We start from the raw sequence: 19,247 nt of genomic DNA on the forward strand, positions 1-19,247 counted from the left end.
GGTCACAAAGTGCACTGCTAGATTCTTGAGGACAGTGGGACTAGCAGGCATCTTTGTCTTCTTCCAAATTTAAATGCAGTTTTGGGGGCGTTTTTTGTAAGAGGAAGAGAGGTTTGGGACAGGTTCCCCAGACCACTCCATGGGAACACAGGAATATTATTTATGAAGTCTTTTTAAAAAATTAAAATATGTGTGTGTGTGTATTTTATACATGAATGTAAGGAATTTTTGAATAAATATGGTAAAGAAGAGTGATGTCCAATGAGCAGGGTTTGGGGGGTGGCTGATAGTGGTGATGGTTAAACAACTCTAAATATACGAAAAGCTACTGAATTGGACACTTTAAGTAGATGTATGGTAATGTGGATTATATCTAAATAAAGTTATTGTTTTTTAAAAAGCTCTAAACTTACACATAGTGTGACTCTGAGTGATTTGCTAATAAATCACATTTCAGAAGGTCTTAGCTAGTATCCTATCCTTAGAAACAACTGAAATAAAAACAATAAGAATTAAAGTAAAACACAAAGATGCAAGGTATCTGTAATCTAATTTTTATTTGCATGGTGTGGTTCATGAGCTAATTTTATTATGCTTCATAACCCAAATATATTTCTTATACCAAATATTATATTATGACATATAATTGGGGGGATGGAGGAATCTGAGCAAAATGCCAGAAAGATGTATCACTGTCATAATTAAACCAGATCCTTACTGAGGAAAAAAAAAAGGTGGAAAAACAAAATACCTCAGGAGAGTATGCTATTCTAGAATTAAAGGATAAAGAAAGGGCTTTAAGAGACCGTCCGCATGAGGTTCCATTCACATCTCTGTTACAGCACTAAAAAGCCAGGTGTCAAACAAGTCAATTATATTCTGAATTCCTAGGATTTAATAGACATCAAGAGACATGTCTGGGCTTCCCTGGTGGCGCAGTGGTTGAGAGTCCGCCTGCCGATGCAGGGGACACGGGTTCGTGCCCCGGTCCAGGAGGATCCCACATGCCGCAGAGCAGCTGGGCCTGTGAGCCATGGCCGCTGGGCCTGCGCATCTGGAGTCTGTGCTCCGCAGCGGGAGAGGCCACAACAATGAGAGGCCCACGTACTGCCAAAAAAAAAAAAAAAAAGAGACATGTCTATTGTGTGATTCTCATTGCTTCACTCTCTTACGTTACAGAAAGTCATTCCAAACCTTCTGCTCCCTGCAGTTTAAAACTATAATTGAAAGAGTGAACGCCAACAGGTTAGAATCACCCAAGTGATATAAAAGCATTTAACTTCTGGGATCGAAGGTGAACAAAGCAGGACTTTCTGGAGACTGTGGCGAATCCCCCTGGGGATCGAAACTTTTCGATAAAGTAATGGGTGGCATATTGAGAAAGAGATGTCAAGCTGTTCTGGACAGAATGCTCTAAAACTGCGATGGTACAGTTCAGGAGAAAGGGTACCTCCGAGGCACCAGGAGCACACCCGGGTTTTCAGTGCACCCCCATGTAACTATGCGAGTCACATAACTTCTTTTGTTAATTTGCCCCAAATACTGAATTTCTATAATGTGCCAGGCCAAAACAGAGGGTAACTAGCCTCATGGAACTTAGAGATTTGGTGGGGGAGACAGATTAATCTAATAAATACATAAATAATTACATTTTGTTAATACGATGAAAGAAAAATACAGGAATAAGTATTAGAAGAAGGAGTCGGGCAAGGTTTTCCAAATAATGCGACATGAAGCTGAAATCAGCAGAAGAGATATCTTCTTTCAAAGGCTCTTCTGAGAATGCACTTAAAGATCTGGGGAGAATTTATGGCACATAGTAGGTATTAAATACACTGGGGCTACTACCATATAGTTACTAAAATTGTGGTAATAGAAATACAAAGGAAACTACAAATATGAGAAGAGATTGTGAAAGAAGATTCATCTACATTTGTTGATCCATTGTAGAAAGAACGATAATAAAGATATGGCATCTTTCCAACAGCCAACTGAAAATTTGGGTCAGGATATCAGAGTGAGTTTAAGGCCAGAAAGAAAGATTAGAAAGTCACCATGTGATAGTGAACTGAGTGATCATTTCATGCACTCAATGATCTTAAACTTCTGACAGGGCAATCAAGCTTTAAATTTAGGTATTAAAGATTATACCATAAAGTAAAAAGTTCTGCACCACTGATACCTTCCTTTGACAAATCCTGCAGGTCTGATAATAGTAGTTTGGTCAACAGCTAAGCATGTATGTGGATATTGTTTCTTAATTTTTAACTGTTTCATAATTCTTAATTAAAGTTCAAGAAATTTTCATTATTAAGATGGTTGTAAGACTTCTTATGGAAATTAGACACTAGAATGTCATATGTTCAACTATGTAAGATGAGTGATCTATAATATAAATGCCTGTTATGTAACACCCTGTCTATACGGGTATACGTGGGAGATGTTGCGTCCCAGATCACCGCAATAAAGTGAGTCACACCAATTTTTTGGCTTCCCAATGCATATAAAGGTTATGTTTACACTACACTGCAATCTACGAAGTAAGCAATAGCATTATGTCTAAAAAGCAATGTACATACTTTAATTAAAAAACACTTTATTGCTAAAAAATGCTAACTATCATCTGACAATGCAGGGTTGCCACAAACCAATTAGTAAGAGACACAATCATTTGTGAAGGGCAATCAAGTGAATCACAATAAAAGGAGGCATGCCTGCGTTGGCTGTAACACTGAATTCTCTCAACAACCTGAACAATAACTCCCTTGGTTGTTTTACCAAGTATCCTCTTTCTGTTCTTCCTCAGCAACCCCATGTTGCTAAGTTCAAGGGTTACTATTCTGTCTCCAACCTCTCAGAATCATTCCACAGTTGACCACTGAGGTTCAGTGACAGAACCTTTCTTGAAACACATTCTCTTAAACTACTTAATTCTACAATCTCCTCAGAGTGTTCTTATGCTAGGATGCTCTTATGCTAGGCATGTGCTGGGTTCCCTTCTTGCTGCTGTCTATACACACTTCTCTACCTCACCTGCTCCCGTGAGTTTAATACCATCCAGATCAGCAGTTTTCAGAAGGTCGGCCCTGGATCAGAAGTATCAGCATCACCTAGAAATGCAAATTACTGGGTGCTCCCAGATGTAAGAAATTAGAAACTGGGGGTAGGGGTCAGCAATTAGTGTTTGAACAAGCTCAACAGGTGCTTCTGATGTACACTGAAGTTTGAAAACCACAGATTTGTGGTTTTCATACTGCAGGTTGCGACTCATTAGTCGATCAAGAAAAAAGACAAGTTGCTAACAGCATTTTAAAAAGTGAAATCAAATAGTACAGAGGGAATTCCCTGGTGGTCCAGTGGTTAGGACTCAGCCCTTTCAATGCCGTGGGCCCAGGTTCAATCCCTGGGCGGGGAACTAAGATCCGACAAGCCACGTGGTGCGGCCAAAAAAAAAAAATAGTATAGAAAATGAATAAATTCTTCATACGTTATAAAGGTAAGTTATATTTCATGAAACTTTTGTTTCAATTATATATGCATGTTAGTGTGTGTGTCCTGTGTAGGCGCACATCTATATTCGGTTGTTAAATAAAATATATGTTACTGTGGATCACAGTCTGAAAAAAAATCTGATCAATATGATGACTAAAATGTCAGCTCTTTGGTTCCTTCTTGTCATTTGGGTCCTACCTTGCTTGGCCTTCCTTACCCATTCCACTTAATGTTGCCTCCTCCAAGGGATTTATTCTCACACTACCTTGTTTTATTTAGTTATTTACAGTACTTATCAATATTTAAACTATCTTATTGTTTATAAGCTTTCTCCCCCTCTAGAATATAAGTTAATGAGAGATCTTGTTCCCTGCTGTGTTCCCAACATCTAAAACAGTGTCTGCCCACCTAAAATACTCACTCAATAAGTATTTCTTGACCAGATGAACTTTGTAAATGAGTAACTTGCCAAAGCTCACCTAAGTTAGATTAAACTACACTTTAGAATCATGAGTATCTCACGTCGGTGATCTCTCTAATATAATCATCACTTCCTGGTAGGCCTACGGCTTGGATTCCAGCCTTCCACTTCCTAGTCCTGGACCATGGGAAAGTTACATAATCATACTTTCACCAATGTAAAAAGAAATGCTTAGTTTTGGGACAATAAGAATCTGATAAAACAGTGAACCAATTTGCTTTTAGTTTTGGAAAGATGAGCAGAGTATTCATTTAATAAGAGTTGAGGAGCAAAGAAAAATTCACCAGATCCATATCAGGAGAAATACAGGAAAGCTAGAGGCTTTAGGTTCATCTACATTTTAAATGTGAACCACCTCATAGCTCCATACGGTTCAAACCCTTCTGGAGAAGGTTAACAGAAAATTCAATGGGAAGGGAAAAAATGGGGAGCAAAATGAATGGAAAGTCATATTCACAGCCTAGATTTGCTGGAGAATTTGTGAAATGTCATAATTAGGAGATGAATTTTTTTTTTTGCTTAATTTTTATTATCTCAGTAGGTGACATGGTACCATTATTACAGAGATTATTTCTGAGTTATTATTTTTTTTTACAACTTTATTGGAGTATAATTGCTTCACAATGGTGTATTAGTTTCTGCTTTACAACAAAGTGAATCAGTTATACATATACATCTGTTCCCATATCCCTTTCCTCTTGTGTCTCCCTCCCTCCCACCCTCCCTATCCCACCCCTCCAGTCGGTCACAAAGCACCGAGCTGATCTAGGAGATGAATTTGATATTAGAAGTCTATACAGTAAGTCCCCTACATATGAACCTTCAAGCTGCCAGCTTTCAAAGATGTGAACGTACATTTGCATGTCCAATCATGTAAGTTAGTTCATGTGTGTTGTGTACATTGTCATGTGTGTGCATCCTCCACAAGTGGTTGTGCTTTTGTGTACTTTACTGAAAGGTACTGTATAGACTACAGTAGTACAGTATCTGTATTTCAAACTAGATCTGTAAGAGGACGACTTCTTTGAATTCCTTGCTGTGAAACACAAGGAGTTTACTAATCAAGACCTGATGGAATTGGAGGCCCAGAGAAAGGATGGAGAGAGACAAGAGGAAGAAGTAACTGAAGAACCGAAGAGATTCACGATGCAGGAAGTGGCAAGGGGATTTTCTTTATTTGAGGAGGCACTGTTAGTTTTGAGGCACAGGACCCAAAGGTAGAATGGTACACAAAGGTTGCAGCAGCCATTCAGAATGCAATCCAGTGCTACTGTGTCATCTATGATGAGGAAAAAAAGAGCTACTACCCAGACATCACTGGATCTTTTTTCAAGACATTAGACAGAATTGAATCCAGCAAGGAACCAGAACCTGTGCCGTCAACGTCAGGCATGAGTGAAATTGCAGCTTGCCCTCCATCTCCCATTGCTGATGATCCTTCAGCTCTACCATCTCCCACCTCCTCTCCCTCCTCCAGTCAGTAACTCTTCTTGCCTGTTCACTCGATGCCAGCCCCTGGATGCCAGCTATTGTACTGTACTACTGTACTTTTCAAGGTACTGTACTGTAAGATTAAAAATGTTTATTTTTTGTGTTTGTTTTTTATGTATTATTGTGTGAAAAGTATTATAAACCTATTACAGTACAGTACTATATAAGCTGATTGTTAGTTGGGTACCTAGGCTAACTTTGCTGGACTTAATGAACAAATTGGACTTAACGAATGTGCTCTCAGAATGGGACTCATTTGTATGTAGGGGACTTACTGTATCAGCTTTCAGTGTAAATCAATGCCGTTCCTGAACCCCTCTAACGCTGTGAATGTGTGCTGTGAACACACATGTACACATGGTCTTGGAACTCTGGGGAACTGCTCTGTCTATCTAATGGTATCAAAGTGATATTCACTAGATAACCCCAAGTCACTTTGTTCCTATTTCTGGGATAGTAATGTTTTAAGTAATGGGAAGAGTAGATGACAAACAGTACCAACTCTGGAGTCAGTGCCTGGATTTAAACTCCATGTCCACTATTTATTGGCTGTGTAATTTTTGACATATTCCTTAATTTCTCTGAGCCTGTTTCTTTATTTGTACATTTAGAGACCTCAAAAAGTTATTATGTTGATAGAGTTATTAACACATATGAAGACCTGGCACATGGTACCAGAGTGTTTACTAGGTATCACAATCCTTATACTAAGTTCTTTAAATGCTTTTTCCTCTAATGCTCATAGCAATCCTGTGAGGCAGATTATTATAAGACATCCCCTCTCCTCCATATTGATAGCAAAGTGTGAGCCATGAAGAGGTTAAGAAACTTGTCCATGAATTCACAACTAAGTGGTAGAGCTAGGATTAGAATGTAATCTTAGTCACACGCTTAAACCAGGTTTCCTAACAACCATGCAAATACAGGCATTCTAGTATCCCAGAAATTATGAATAATCAACAAGCTATCTCCACTCTGCTGCAGCTGCCCTAAAAACTATATCAAAACAAGGGATTACATTACACAAACGCACACATGTATCAATCGTATCCATCACGTGTTGCTCTTCCAAAGAGGTTGAGAACCAAGGCACTGAAGTACCTTTATGAAATTTTGTTTCCATGCCTTTGTATCCTCCCTTCCAGGCTGGTGACCCCACAGAGAAAACAAGGAGCTATGTTTCATTTATCACAGAAGACTCACTTAGCACTGTTAGTGAAAAGCAGTTGGTTTTCAACAGAGATTGTTGAACAAATGAAAATGCATGAGAAAGCGTTCTGTAAAATCACAAAGTACAACCAAGTTTTTATAAAGTCAACTTAATTGTTACATAGTTATATTTATTTTTATATTTCATTTATATATTTAGAAAAATATAGTTATAGTCAACTTTATAATACTTGTTGAAGATTCACAATACACCAGGCTAAAGTCCTTATCACCTTATTTTAATCTTCATCACAACCCCTTTGAAGTAGGTACCATTATTTTCATAGAAGAGGGCATGCTTAAGGTCACACACTAGGAAGTACTGGAGCCAGAATTTTAACTCTTTCAATTTCTGTATCAGACTCCTTTTCTATATTATAGAAGGAAAATATTATTTTAAAATATGTAAATTTCAAAAACCATGAAATTCACCCATTCAAATGTATAATCCTGTAGGTTTCAGTATAGTCACAAATTGTGCAACCATCATCACAATCTAATTTTAGAACATTTTCATCACCCTCAAAATAAATTCCATACACAACAGCAATCAGATCTAAACTACATATACTTTACATACATAAAAGATATATAAATTCTTTTAAATAAAGCCTCCATTAAATATATGTGAATGTATATTTGATACAACTAATGCAAAAGGATGTCATGAAATGACATCTAAAGGAAAAATTATGACTTCGTTGGCCCTCTGTAATTTTGCATTGGCAATATCACCATCCACTTGAGTAGGGCACGTAATCAAGGCCTAAAATCTACATTCAGCTCTGATTATCATGGGTCAAACTCCAATTTCAAGGACTTCTTAGCATTTGTGTAATCATAACCAAATAGTAAGACTAGGAGGGAATGTAGATAAATGTTCACCACCCAGCTGCCTTTGATACTCACTCTGTTATATTAGTGTCAAAGACAAAAACTTAGGAAAATAAAGTCACAGAAGTTTTGGAGATGTAAACTTTTTTTCAGCAAGATATGTTCATGCACATTTTCTAAGAAGCTATACCACTGTATTTGACAATTTACAACAATCATTAAAGCATAATATAATAAATTCTGCATCCACCCCAAATAATGAAAAGGAACTCACTGTTGGTAAATGCATATTCTTCTTCAGTTTCATCACTGTCATCAGATGGAGCTTTATAAGGAGGCGGCAGTTTCATTGGAGGTGGAGCAGTTCCTCGCCTCTGAAGATGCAAAATTTGAGAGAAGCATTAATTGTCTTTGTATAACCTCTTCCTCAATGACAAACAGGATAAAAAAGATAATCTGTAAATATTTTGACTCTATCCAACTTCCATCACATCACTAGGACTGTAAAATAAATACAATTCATTCTCTTATGTTTATGTTATTATGTAAAAGTGGCTCTGTGATGTAAACACACCAATACAGAAAACAGGAATTCAAAGGCACAGCTTTTAAGACTGTTAACCTACCCAGAAGAATGAATCCCTTTCTCCAGTGAGAAAGTCAATTATATGTACTTTCTTTACACTGTTGAGGCTTAGTTTTCTTTATTTCTGACCAAAAAACTCAAATGAAAAACATTTCAAAATTAAGTCTAAATGTAAAAACTACCCAATGTGCTAATCCTATAATTAAACTTTTTATTCAATTGTAGAAGGTATAGATTTCATTCTTTAAAAACTACTTGAAATACCAAGATTTTCTAACCAAAGAGGTATTCATCTACAATTTATAAAGAGTCAACACACATTTTAATGTTTTAAAAAAGAAAGAGAAAGCTTTATGATGAATATTTTTTGTATTTCTGTATAAGTATTCTTTAAATTTACACACCAAATGATACAGAACATCAATATTTGGTTCAAATAGGTTTAATTAAAGTAGACTTCATGATCAGATTACCTTCACAGAATGTTGAAATTTTCTTGAACGCTGGGAAAAATAAAACATGCCCAACTATGGAGAGATCCAAGCTGCTGGAAAGAATGGGAGCCGATACACACAAGCACTCCACAAAAGCCAAAATAACCAGGTTAAGATTTGTTTTGCTACAGAATTTCAATAAAGTACAATCAATTATGCTTTATAGGACAAAGCCACTAATGGCAGGATACACTTCAGTAAATGGACAATGACTGGTCCATTACAGAAAGCAGGCATGTAATAAATTCCTCCAAAATAGAAAACACTATTTGGGATCCATAAAGAAAAACACACACCCAAATTTATCTAAGATAATGTCTAACCAAAACAGTACTTTGTACATTTATAGAAAATCCAAAACTCGATAAAATGCAAGAGTGATGAAGGAAGAGAAGATGCCAAATACAAAGTACTTGTTAAGCAATAAAATAATTCAGAAATGTGATCATGGTGTCTTTAATTCTTGTTTGATAAAACTTAAAAGTGAGTTAAATGAAGAATAATAAAGGCAAATGAATTTTCAGCAAACCTTTTCCTCAGAACCGGATCATTCTAAGTGAAAGACAATGCTCAGAACAAGGACAGCCAGCTTTTAAAATAGTATTAAGAGATACAAATTCTCTTTAATAGCACTTTAAAAAATATATTTCAGGGGAAATTTTTATGCAACTGATTTATTTAACTTCTACCAACACCCTCAGAAAAAATGTAGGATAAGCATATTCTGGGCCCCCTACGGTATGAATTTGGGTTGACAGATACCTGGGCATCTTTCTACAACACATGGGAGAAGGGTGTAGGCAGGTCCAGGCTCTCCCTGTGGCAACAAAGGCTGGTGCGAGGTATACACAGGGAGGGCAAGATGAACAGAACCTCCATGAGGGCAGAGAACAACACAGACTGTATGGCATCCTCAGCTCTGAGAAGAGTGCTCTTAACTATCTGCTGAATGAGTAAATAACTGGTTGTCACTCATGTTGTTTAGGTTCCCTAACATACTAACTTTTAGAAAAATGACAGTAACATAAATTGTTCTTGTTCAAGAGCACCACATATTAGCTTCGTCTGGAAGAAATGTAAATTATTTTAGCGAATTATTACAGTTGCATTGCCCTGTAAGACATTACCCAGTTTTGCATCTAAATTTGAATCTTAAACATTCTTTCTTTCAGCAATTATAAACACTCTCTCCAATTCTCTCTGAACTAGGCTAACCACCTTATTGGTTCTTTTGTTAGTCATTTAAATAAACACCTGGCACCTGTACATTCTGCACAATTTCATAGAGCATGCTTTTATTTTTTCTTACATTATACTTGTCAGTCTTGGTAGATTCACCTTCCAGAGCCAATGAAACTGTGATGCCTGAGATACACAATCCATGAGCTGTTTAAACTCATACACATGATTTCCTGCTTCCGACAGTAAATCCCCAGAGGCAACAGAACTTTGCCTTTTTGACTGTTTCTCCATTTTTAAATTTCCAATTCTATGTTTTTGTTTCTGATACTGACCTAAGTTTGGTTCTGATGTGTACTTTGGCTGTAAGTTATTCACCATTAGTAGAAGTGACCAATGAAGTTTGGCTTTATGATCTGGCAATTAATATTTGTTGGGATGATAAGGACCTATTATATATTGTTCTATAAGCCTCTATTCTCTGTTGATTGAGAGACAACAGCAAACGTATTTATTTATTAGTCTTTCTGTTTGCCTGGTTGTGCTTTTGTACAAGAACATGTCTTGGTTCCATTGGAAAGAACAGCTTTTTGTCACACAGACCAGAGTTTTTGCATTTGTGTCTACGTTTGACATATGGCTAAAGTTGTAGGATGGAAGCCGAAAGTGTATCTGAAAGCTCTGTGTATCCAAAATGGAGAAAAGCTCTTACCTCATGGTGAGCATGAAATATTTTCCTACCTTCAGGGGGTATTAAAAACTTAGTCTCTTAAAGCAGCGGTCCCCAACAGTTTTGGCACCAGGGACCGGTTTCGTGGAAGACAATTTTTTCACAGACTGCGGGGGGGGGGCGGGCAGGGGGCCGTAGGGAATGGTTCAGGCGGTAATGCGAGCCATGGGTAGTAATAGAAGGCAGCAGATGAAGCTTCGCTCGCTTGCCCACCACTCACCTCCTGCTATGTGGCCTGGTTCCTAACAGGCTGAGGACCAGTAGCGGTCCGCGGCCCAGGGGTTGGGGACCCCTGTTTTAAAGAATCTCTTTCTGATTGGTTATAGAGACTAATAAGCATTACTTAAATCTAGTACTCCCAGAGTTTTCCAGAAAATAGTGAAACTATAACTTATATTACTTTAGATGTGCCGGCCTTTAAATAAAATCTCTTTTCACAGAAACCACTAACTCAGAAGCATTTTTATATAAGAATCTAGATTCACAAAGTCAAAGAGATTTGGTAATTTTAATTAGAAACACCTATACCTTCTTCCTGATCTCCTTGATCTTATTGGTGTGGAATATAAAACAAAAATATATAAAACAATAAAAATATTTATATTAATGTTGCATGATACCCACATGTCTACATGCTGTGCATGTTTGTGTTTGTGTGTGTGTGTGTGTGTGTGTGTGTGTATCACAAATGTTTGGACATTAACCTGAGTATTATCAGCCAATTCTAAAGACTAGCACAATATGGAATATCACTGATGAAAAAAATGCATAAAAGGAATTACTTCCATCAATAATAATTGTTAAAGAGATAGTTCAGTCATCATCTGACCTCCCTACTTCGGGAAGTCTCCCTGCCTGTTATCCCCTAGCACCCTGGGCATATTTCTGTCATACCAATTATAATTCTGTTTATTTCACTACATGTCACATTCATCTATGCACTTCTTGGAGTGAAGGTGCTCTGTCATTCCAGGATGTAGAATAATGCTTGGTGCACAAGATAGAATTCCAGAGAAGAATAATATAGTAAAGTACATCTTGTAATTACTGAAATATCATCCTGTAATGGAGATGTAGATTCTGGTATGATCAATTAACTCACAAGTGGGAGTGCTTTGGGGGCAGTAATCACCTCTGCATTCTCCAAAGAATTCACTTACTTGGTTAAGTGTCATCTACCTGTGAGACCCAGAACACTGCCTGGAACCTAATAGACACACAATACATATTTACTGAATGAATAAAGAATCCTAAAAACAAAACAAACATCTCTGGCTTTAGGTCACCAGGGATTGGCACATGCTATCTGGGCAAGTGCCACTTTCCTGTAATCTATGTGACCTTCTGATTTGGGGTTTATAGTTGCAATGTTAACTACTGCCATGTCAACTTAGTGATTAGTTCTTCTCTGTATGAAGGAACTCAGCTGGATAGACTTACACTGACTTTTGGTATTACCAGGTTCTTACTGGATTTTTAAAATTTGAATGCAAATATCCTTGCTATGTATGGAAATTCAATTTGGTTTAATGGAACAGGTCAAAGTTGATAAGAATCATACATTTATCTTTTTTTTTTCTCGAAATCTTATGCGGAATATTCCTTAATCAAATTACCTTATTCCCCAAAGTAATTAAATTAGTAACCAGTTTGTTCATCTGTGTGTTTATTGTCTGTGTCCCCACAGACTGATCTGTTGTCTGTTTCCTTTTTGATGTTATATCCACTGACTAGCACAGTAACTGGAACACTATAGGTCTCCAATAAACATCTGATGAATGTTCAGATATTTGAATCAACATATGAATCAACACAGTTCCAATAATAGGACAGACTAAATATTCTGAGAAATCCTTCTTTTAAAAAAAAACAGATAAAAATGACAGATAAAAATTCAAAAATATGTTTCTGTAACTAAGGCCAGAAACAACCATAAATTCCAAATCAGAAGGTAAATCCTCAGAGGGCATGTGCCAATCCCTAGTGACCTAAAGCCAGAGATTTTGTTTTGTTCTGTTTTTAGGATTCTTCATTCATTAAATATGTATTGTGTGCCTATTAGGTGCCCAGTAATGTTCTGGGCAATGCAGATAGAGTAATTATGAAATAGATTATCTTGCTGCCCTCATGGAGCTTATATTCCAGTCCCTTTCATATGCCATATTTTGTGGGTCTTCAGGTCTTGTCCCCAGATTGCTTTAAAGTTAGCAGTCACTATATTGTTTGCTTTGCCCTACTAAAATGCAAGCTCCAGAAAAACAGGGAATTGTTGTCTTTAATAGCTTCACTGCAGTATATTGAAGTATAACTGACATAAAAAAATTTCACAGATTTTAAAGTGTACAATTAGAATCCACTACCACAGTCAACACAATGAACATATAACCATCATACCCAAAAGTTTCTTTGTGACTCTTTTTAATCACCCTCTTTCCCACCCCTTCCCCTGGCACCCTGTTCTCCTGAACCACTGATCTCCTTTTTGTCCCTACAGGTTGTATTTTCTAGACATTTATAATCATGCAGTATCTACTCATTTTTGTCTAGTAAGAGCTAGGAATTTAATTAGTACATAGATTCTATTTGAGGTCAAACAAGGTGGGAAGTGGGGCTAAAGATATCACCCTCCCAAACCCCAATTCCTACAAATAAAGCCTGTACCTCCAAAAGGTTGAAGTATTCTGCAAGTAATGACTTGCAATCTGTACATAACTAACACTTCTGTAAACAATAACCATGGTCATTATTAGAATCTACTTATTGTCTATGTTTATTAGCGGTTGTCAAAATCAAACCACAGAATCCTGAACACCCAGTGGTATGCTACTGTTAATCTGAATATAATGTTTATGATTAAGATCTGAACTCAAAGAAGGTGGCCAACCAGGATAAAACCAACAGTTCTATAATTTGGTAACCAATTCAATCCTTTTCAAGAACCCTCTCCCCAAACCTTTAAGGGGTCTTGATTGGCCTCCATGTACATTTCTGTAAATAAAGTGTTCCCAGGTGTTCAATTCAGTCATAGCTTTTTTTCTTTTCTTTAATGGGGTGAAACCTGCAACGGGTGAAGTTAAAAACAAATAAACAAATCAAACAAACCAAAATCTTGATTGCAGAAGACAGTAGGAATATTTCCTGGCCTTGGCCTTAGCTTGAGATGGAAGAAAACAAAAAAAAAAAAAAAAGAAAAGAAAGAAAAGAAAAAAGGTGCCCCCTGAGAATTCCTTAAAAGCCCAGACCCACTAGATGGGAGACCTGAATTCATTCCGTGTGTCGCTCAAAAATTTCTAAGACAAAATACCAGGCAAATACAAAAAGAAAGCTGGCCTAGTTTCAGAGATACTGAATGAAACAGATATTAAGGCATTTCTTAATAATGCCACATATTAATAAAAAGATCAATTATATCCCTATGAGGATATAAAATTTTTTAACTTGTAGACACCTAACAAATTAACTTGAAAAAAAATGTAAATAACAAATGAAAAACTACATAAAAAATGTAAAATAACAACTGAAAAACTACAAGGTGATTAATCTAACCATCAGAATGGAACACTGTTAAGTTACTCCGACCAAAAAAATCATTAAGAATATAGAATATCTGAATAACTCAGTTAATGAGCTTGCCCTAATAACTTTGTATAAAAATCTGTAACCAATAACTAGATAATAGCTATTCTTTTAAATCACAATTATACATTTACAATAACTATGTGCTAGGCCATGAAAATGTCTCAACCAATATAAAAGATACTATATAAAACAAAATCTCTGGTTATAACTGAGATCTGTTAGAAAAAACAGCAATAAGTTTTTAAACATATTTGTAGGGAAATTAAAAATACCTTTTAAAATAAACCTGGGCCAGATCTGGAGGAAGATGGCGGAAGAGTAAGACGCGGAGATCACCTTCCTCCCCACAGATACATCAGAAATTCATCTACACGTGGAGCAGTTCCTACAGAACACCTACTGAACGCTGACAGAAGACCTCAGACCCCCCAAAAGGCAAGAAACTCCCCACATACCTGGGTAGGGCAAAAGAAAAAAGAATAAACAGAGACAAAAGGATAGGGACGGGACCTGCACCCGTGGGAAGGAGCCGTGAAGGAGGAAAGGTTTCCACCCACTAAAAGCCCCTTCGCAGGCGGAGACTGCGGGTGGCGGAGGGGGAAAGCTTCGGAGTACCCAGGAGAGCACAGCAACAGGGGTGCGGAGGGCAAGGCGGAGACATTCCGGCACAGAGGATCGGTGCCCTCAGGCACACACCAGCCCGAGAGGCTTGTCTGCTCAGCCGCCGGGGCTGGCGGGGCTGGGAGCTGAGGCTCGGGTATCGGGTTTCAGTCGGAGTGCAGGGAGAGGACTGGGGCTGGCGGCAGGAAGAGAGCCTGAAGGGGTTGGTGCGCCGCGGCTAGCCCGGAGGGAGTCCGGGGAAAGGGTCTGGAGCTGCCGAAGAGGCAAGAGACTTTTTCTTCCCTTTTGTTTCCTGGTGCGCGAGGAGAGGGCATTAAGAGCGCTGCTTAAAGAAGCTCCAGAGACGGGCGCGAGCCGCGGCTAAAGGCGCGGACCTCGGAGACGGGCGTGGGACGCTGGGGCTGCTGCTGCCGCCGCCACAAGGCCTGTGGGCGAGCGCAGGTCACTGTCCACCCCCCCTTCCGGGGAGCCTGTGCAGCCCGCCACTGCCGGGGTCCCGGGACCCAGGCACAGCTTCCCCGGGAAAGTGCACGGAGCGCCTGGGGCTGGTGTAACGTCATGCCGGCCTCTGCCGCCGCAGGCCCGCCCCGCACTGCGTGCCCCTCCCTCCCCTCGGCCTGAGTGAGCCAGAGCCCCTGAATCAGCGGCTCCTTTAAACCCGTCCTGTCTGAGCGAAGAACGGACACCCTCCGGCGACCTGTGCGCAGAGGCGGGTCCAGGTCCAAGGCTGAGACCCGGGAGCTGTGAGAGCAGAGAAGAGACAGAGAAATCTCTCTGTGCAGCCTCGGAGGAAGCGGATTAAAGCTCCACAGTCCGCTTGATGTGCCCTGCGTCTGTGGAGTGCATGAATGGACAGCGAATCATCCCAAATTGAGGAGGTGGACTTTGAGGACAAGATTTGAGATTTTTTCCCCTTTTCCTCTTTTTACAACGAACTATCCCAAATTGAGGAGGTGGACTTTGAGAGCAAGATTTTCGATTTTTTTCGCCCTGTTCTCTTTTTGTGAATGTGTATGTGTATGCTTCTGTGTGAGATTTTCTCTGTATAGCTTTGCTTCCACCATAGGTCCCAGGGTTCTATCCGTCCGTTTTTTTTTTCAATAATTACTTTTTTATTTTTAATAACGCTACTATATTTTATACTTTATTCTATTTTACTTTATCTTCTCTCTTTCTTTTTTTCCTACCTTCCCTCCCTCCCTCCCTCCCTCCGCCCCTTTCTTTCTTTTTCTTTCTTTCCGACCTCCCTCCCTTCTTCCTTTCACTCTTTCTTTTTCTTTCCTTCCTCCCTCCCTTCCTTTCTTTCTTTCCGTCCTTCCTCCCTCCCTCCCGCCTTTCTTTCTTTCTTCCTTCCTTCCTTTCTTTCCTTCTTCCTTTCTTTTTCTCTCTTTCTTTCTTCTACTAATTCTTTCTTTCTACTTTTTCTCCCTTTTATTCTGAGCCAGGTAGATAAAAGGCTATTGGTGCTGCAGCCAGGAGTCACTGCTGTGCCTCTGAAGTGGGAGAGCCAACTTCAGGACACGGGTCCACAAGAGACCTCCCAGCTCCACATAATATCAAGCGGCGAAAATCTCCCAGAGATCTCCATCTCAACACCAGCACCCAGCTTCAGTCAACGACCAGCAAGCTACAGTGCTGGTCACCCTATGCCAAACAACTAGCAAGACAGGAACACAACCCCACCCATTAGCAGAGAGGCTGCATAAAAATATAATAAGGCCACAGGCACCCCAAAACACACCACCAGACGTGGACCTGTCCACCAGAAAGACAAGATCAAGCCTCAACCACCAGAACACAGGCACTAGTCCCCTCCACCAGGAAGCCTACACAACCTACTGAAACAACCTTAGCCACTGGGGACAGACACCAAAAACAACGGGAACTACGAATCTGCAGCCTGCAAAAAGGAGACCCCAAACACAGTAAGATAAGCAAAATGAGAAGACAGAAAAACACACAGCAGGTGAAGGAGCAAGATAAAAACCTACCAGACCTAACAAATGAAGAGGTAATAGGCAGTCTACCTGAAAAAGAATTCAGAATAATGATAGTAAAGACGATCCAAGATTCTATTTCCATGATCCAAAATCTTGGAAATAGAATAGACAAAATGCAAGAAACAGTTAACAAGGACCTAGAAGAACTAAAGATGAATCAAGCATTGATTAAAAACACAATAAATGAAATGAAAAATACTCTAGATGGGTACAATAGCAGAATAACTGAGGCAGAAGAACGGATAAGTGAGGTGGAAGATAAAATAGTGGAAATAACTGCTGCAGAGCAAAATAAAGAAAAAAGAATGAAAAGAATAGACGACAGTCTCAGAGACCTCTGGGACAACATTAAACACACCAACATTCGAATTATAGGGGTTCCAGAAGAAGAAGAGAAAAAGAAAGGGACTGAGAAAATATTTGAAGAGATTATAGTTGAAAACTTCCCTAATATAGGAAAGGAAATAGTTAATCAAGTTCAGGAGGCACAGAGAGTCCCATACAGAATAAATCCAAGGAGAAATACGCCAAGACACATATTAATCAAACTGTCAAAAATTAAACACAAAGAAATCATATTAAAAGCAGCAAGGGAGAAACAACAAATAACACACAAGGGAATCCCCATCAGGTTAACGGCTCATCTCTCAGCAGAAACTCTACAAGCCAGAAGGGAGTGGCAGGACATAATTAAAGTGATGTAGGAGAAAAACCTGCAACCAAGATTACTCTACCCAGCAAGGATCTCATTCAGATTTGATGGAGAAATTAAAACGTTTACAGACAAGCAAAAGCTGAGAGAGTTCAGCACCACCAAACCAGCTTTACAACAAATGCTAAAGGAACTTCTCTAGGCAAGAAACACAACAGAAGGAATATAGCTACAATAACGAACCCAAAACAATTGAGGAAATGGGAATAGGAACATACATATCGATAATTACCTTAAATGTAAATGGACTAAATGCTCCCACCAAAAGACACAGATTGGCTGAATGGATACAAAAACAAGACCCGTATATATGCTGTCTACAAAAGACCCACTTCAGACCTAGAGACACATACAGATTGAAAGTAAGGGGATGGAAAAAGATATTCCATGCAAATGGAAATCAAAAGAAAGCTGGAGTAGCAATTCTTATATCAGACAAAATAGACTTTAAAATAAAGACTATTAGAAGAGACAAAGAAGGACACTACATAACGATAAAGGGATCGATCCAAGAAGAAGATATAACAATTGTAAATATTTATGCACCCAACATAGGAGCACCTCAATACATAAGGCAAATACTAACAGCCACAAAAGGGGAAATGGACAGTAACACACTCATAGTAGGGGACTTTAACACCCCACTTTCACCAATGGACAGATCATCCAAAATGAAAATAAATAAGGAAACACAAGCTTTAAATGATACATTAAACAATATGGACTTAATTGATATTTATAGGACATTCCATCCAAAAACAACAGAATACACATTTTTCTCAAGTGCTCATGGAACATTCTCCAGGATAGATCATATCTTGGGTCACAAATCAAGCCTTGGTAAATTTAAGAAAATTGAAATTGTATCAAGTATCTTTTCCGACCACAATGCAGACTAGACATCAATTACAGGAAAAGATCTGTAAAAAATACAAACACATGGAGGCCAAACAATACACTACACAATAACGAAGTGATCACTGCAGAAATCAAAGAGGAAATAAAAAAATACCTAGAAACAAATGACAATGGAGACACAACGACCCAAAACCTATGGGACGCAGCAAAAGCAGTTCTAAGGGGGAAGTTTATAGCAATACAATCCCACCTTAAGAAACAGGAAACACCATGAGTAAACAACCTGACCCTGCACCTAAAGCAATTAGAGGAGGAACAAAAAAACCCCAAAGTTAGCAGAAGGAAAGAAATCATAAAGATCAGATCAGAAATAAATGAAAAAGAAATGAAGGAAACGATAGCAAAGATCAATAAAACTAAAAGCTGGTTCTTTGAGAAGATAAACAAAATTGATAAACCATTAGCCAGACTCATCAAGAAAAAAAGGGAGAAGACTCAAATCAATAGAATTAGAAATGAAAAAGGAGAAGTAACAACTGACACTGCAGAAATACAAAAGATCATGAGAGATTACTACAAGCAACTCTATGCCAATAAAATGGACAACCTGGAAGAAATGGACAAATTCTTAGAAATGCACAACCTGCCAAGACTGAATCAGGAAGAAATAGAAAATATGAATAGACCAATCACAAGCACTGAAATTGAAACTGTGATTAAAAATCTTCCAACAAACAAAAGCCCAGGACCAGATGGCTTCACAGGTGAATTCTATCAAACATTTAGAGAAGAGCTAACACCCATCCTTCTCAAACTCTTCCAAAATATAGCAGAGGGAGGAGCACTTCCAAACTCATTCTACGAGGCCACCATCACCTTGATACCAAAACCAGGCAAGGATGTCACAAAGAAAGAAAACTACAGGCCAATGTCACTGATGAACATAGATGCAAAAATCCTCAACAAAATACTAGCAAACAG

At 38.6% G+C, this 19,247-nt stretch overlaps 1 protein-coding gene across 1 annotated transcript in view; it reads right to left on the minus strand.

Annotated features, from left to right (window-relative positions):
* PATJ (PATJ crumbs cell polarity complex component) overlaps positions 1-19,247 on the minus strand; it is a 348,566-nt gene that overhangs the window by 188,266 nt on the left and 141,053 nt on the right. The window contains exon 26 of the mRNA XM_081223688.1: positions 7,782-7,881. Coding sequence (XP_081079814.1) covers positions 7,782-7,881 — 100 coding nt within the window. The remainder of the gene's footprint in view (positions 1-7,781; positions 7,882-19,247) is intronic.

The sequence above is a fragment of the Mesoplodon bidens genome (assembly GCF_964165515.1).
Source record: "Mesoplodon bidens genome assembly, chromosome: 2".
In the NCBI taxonomy this organism is placed as follows: domain Eukaryota; kingdom Metazoa; phylum Chordata; class Mammalia; order Artiodactyla; family Ziphiidae; genus Mesoplodon; species Mesoplodon bidens.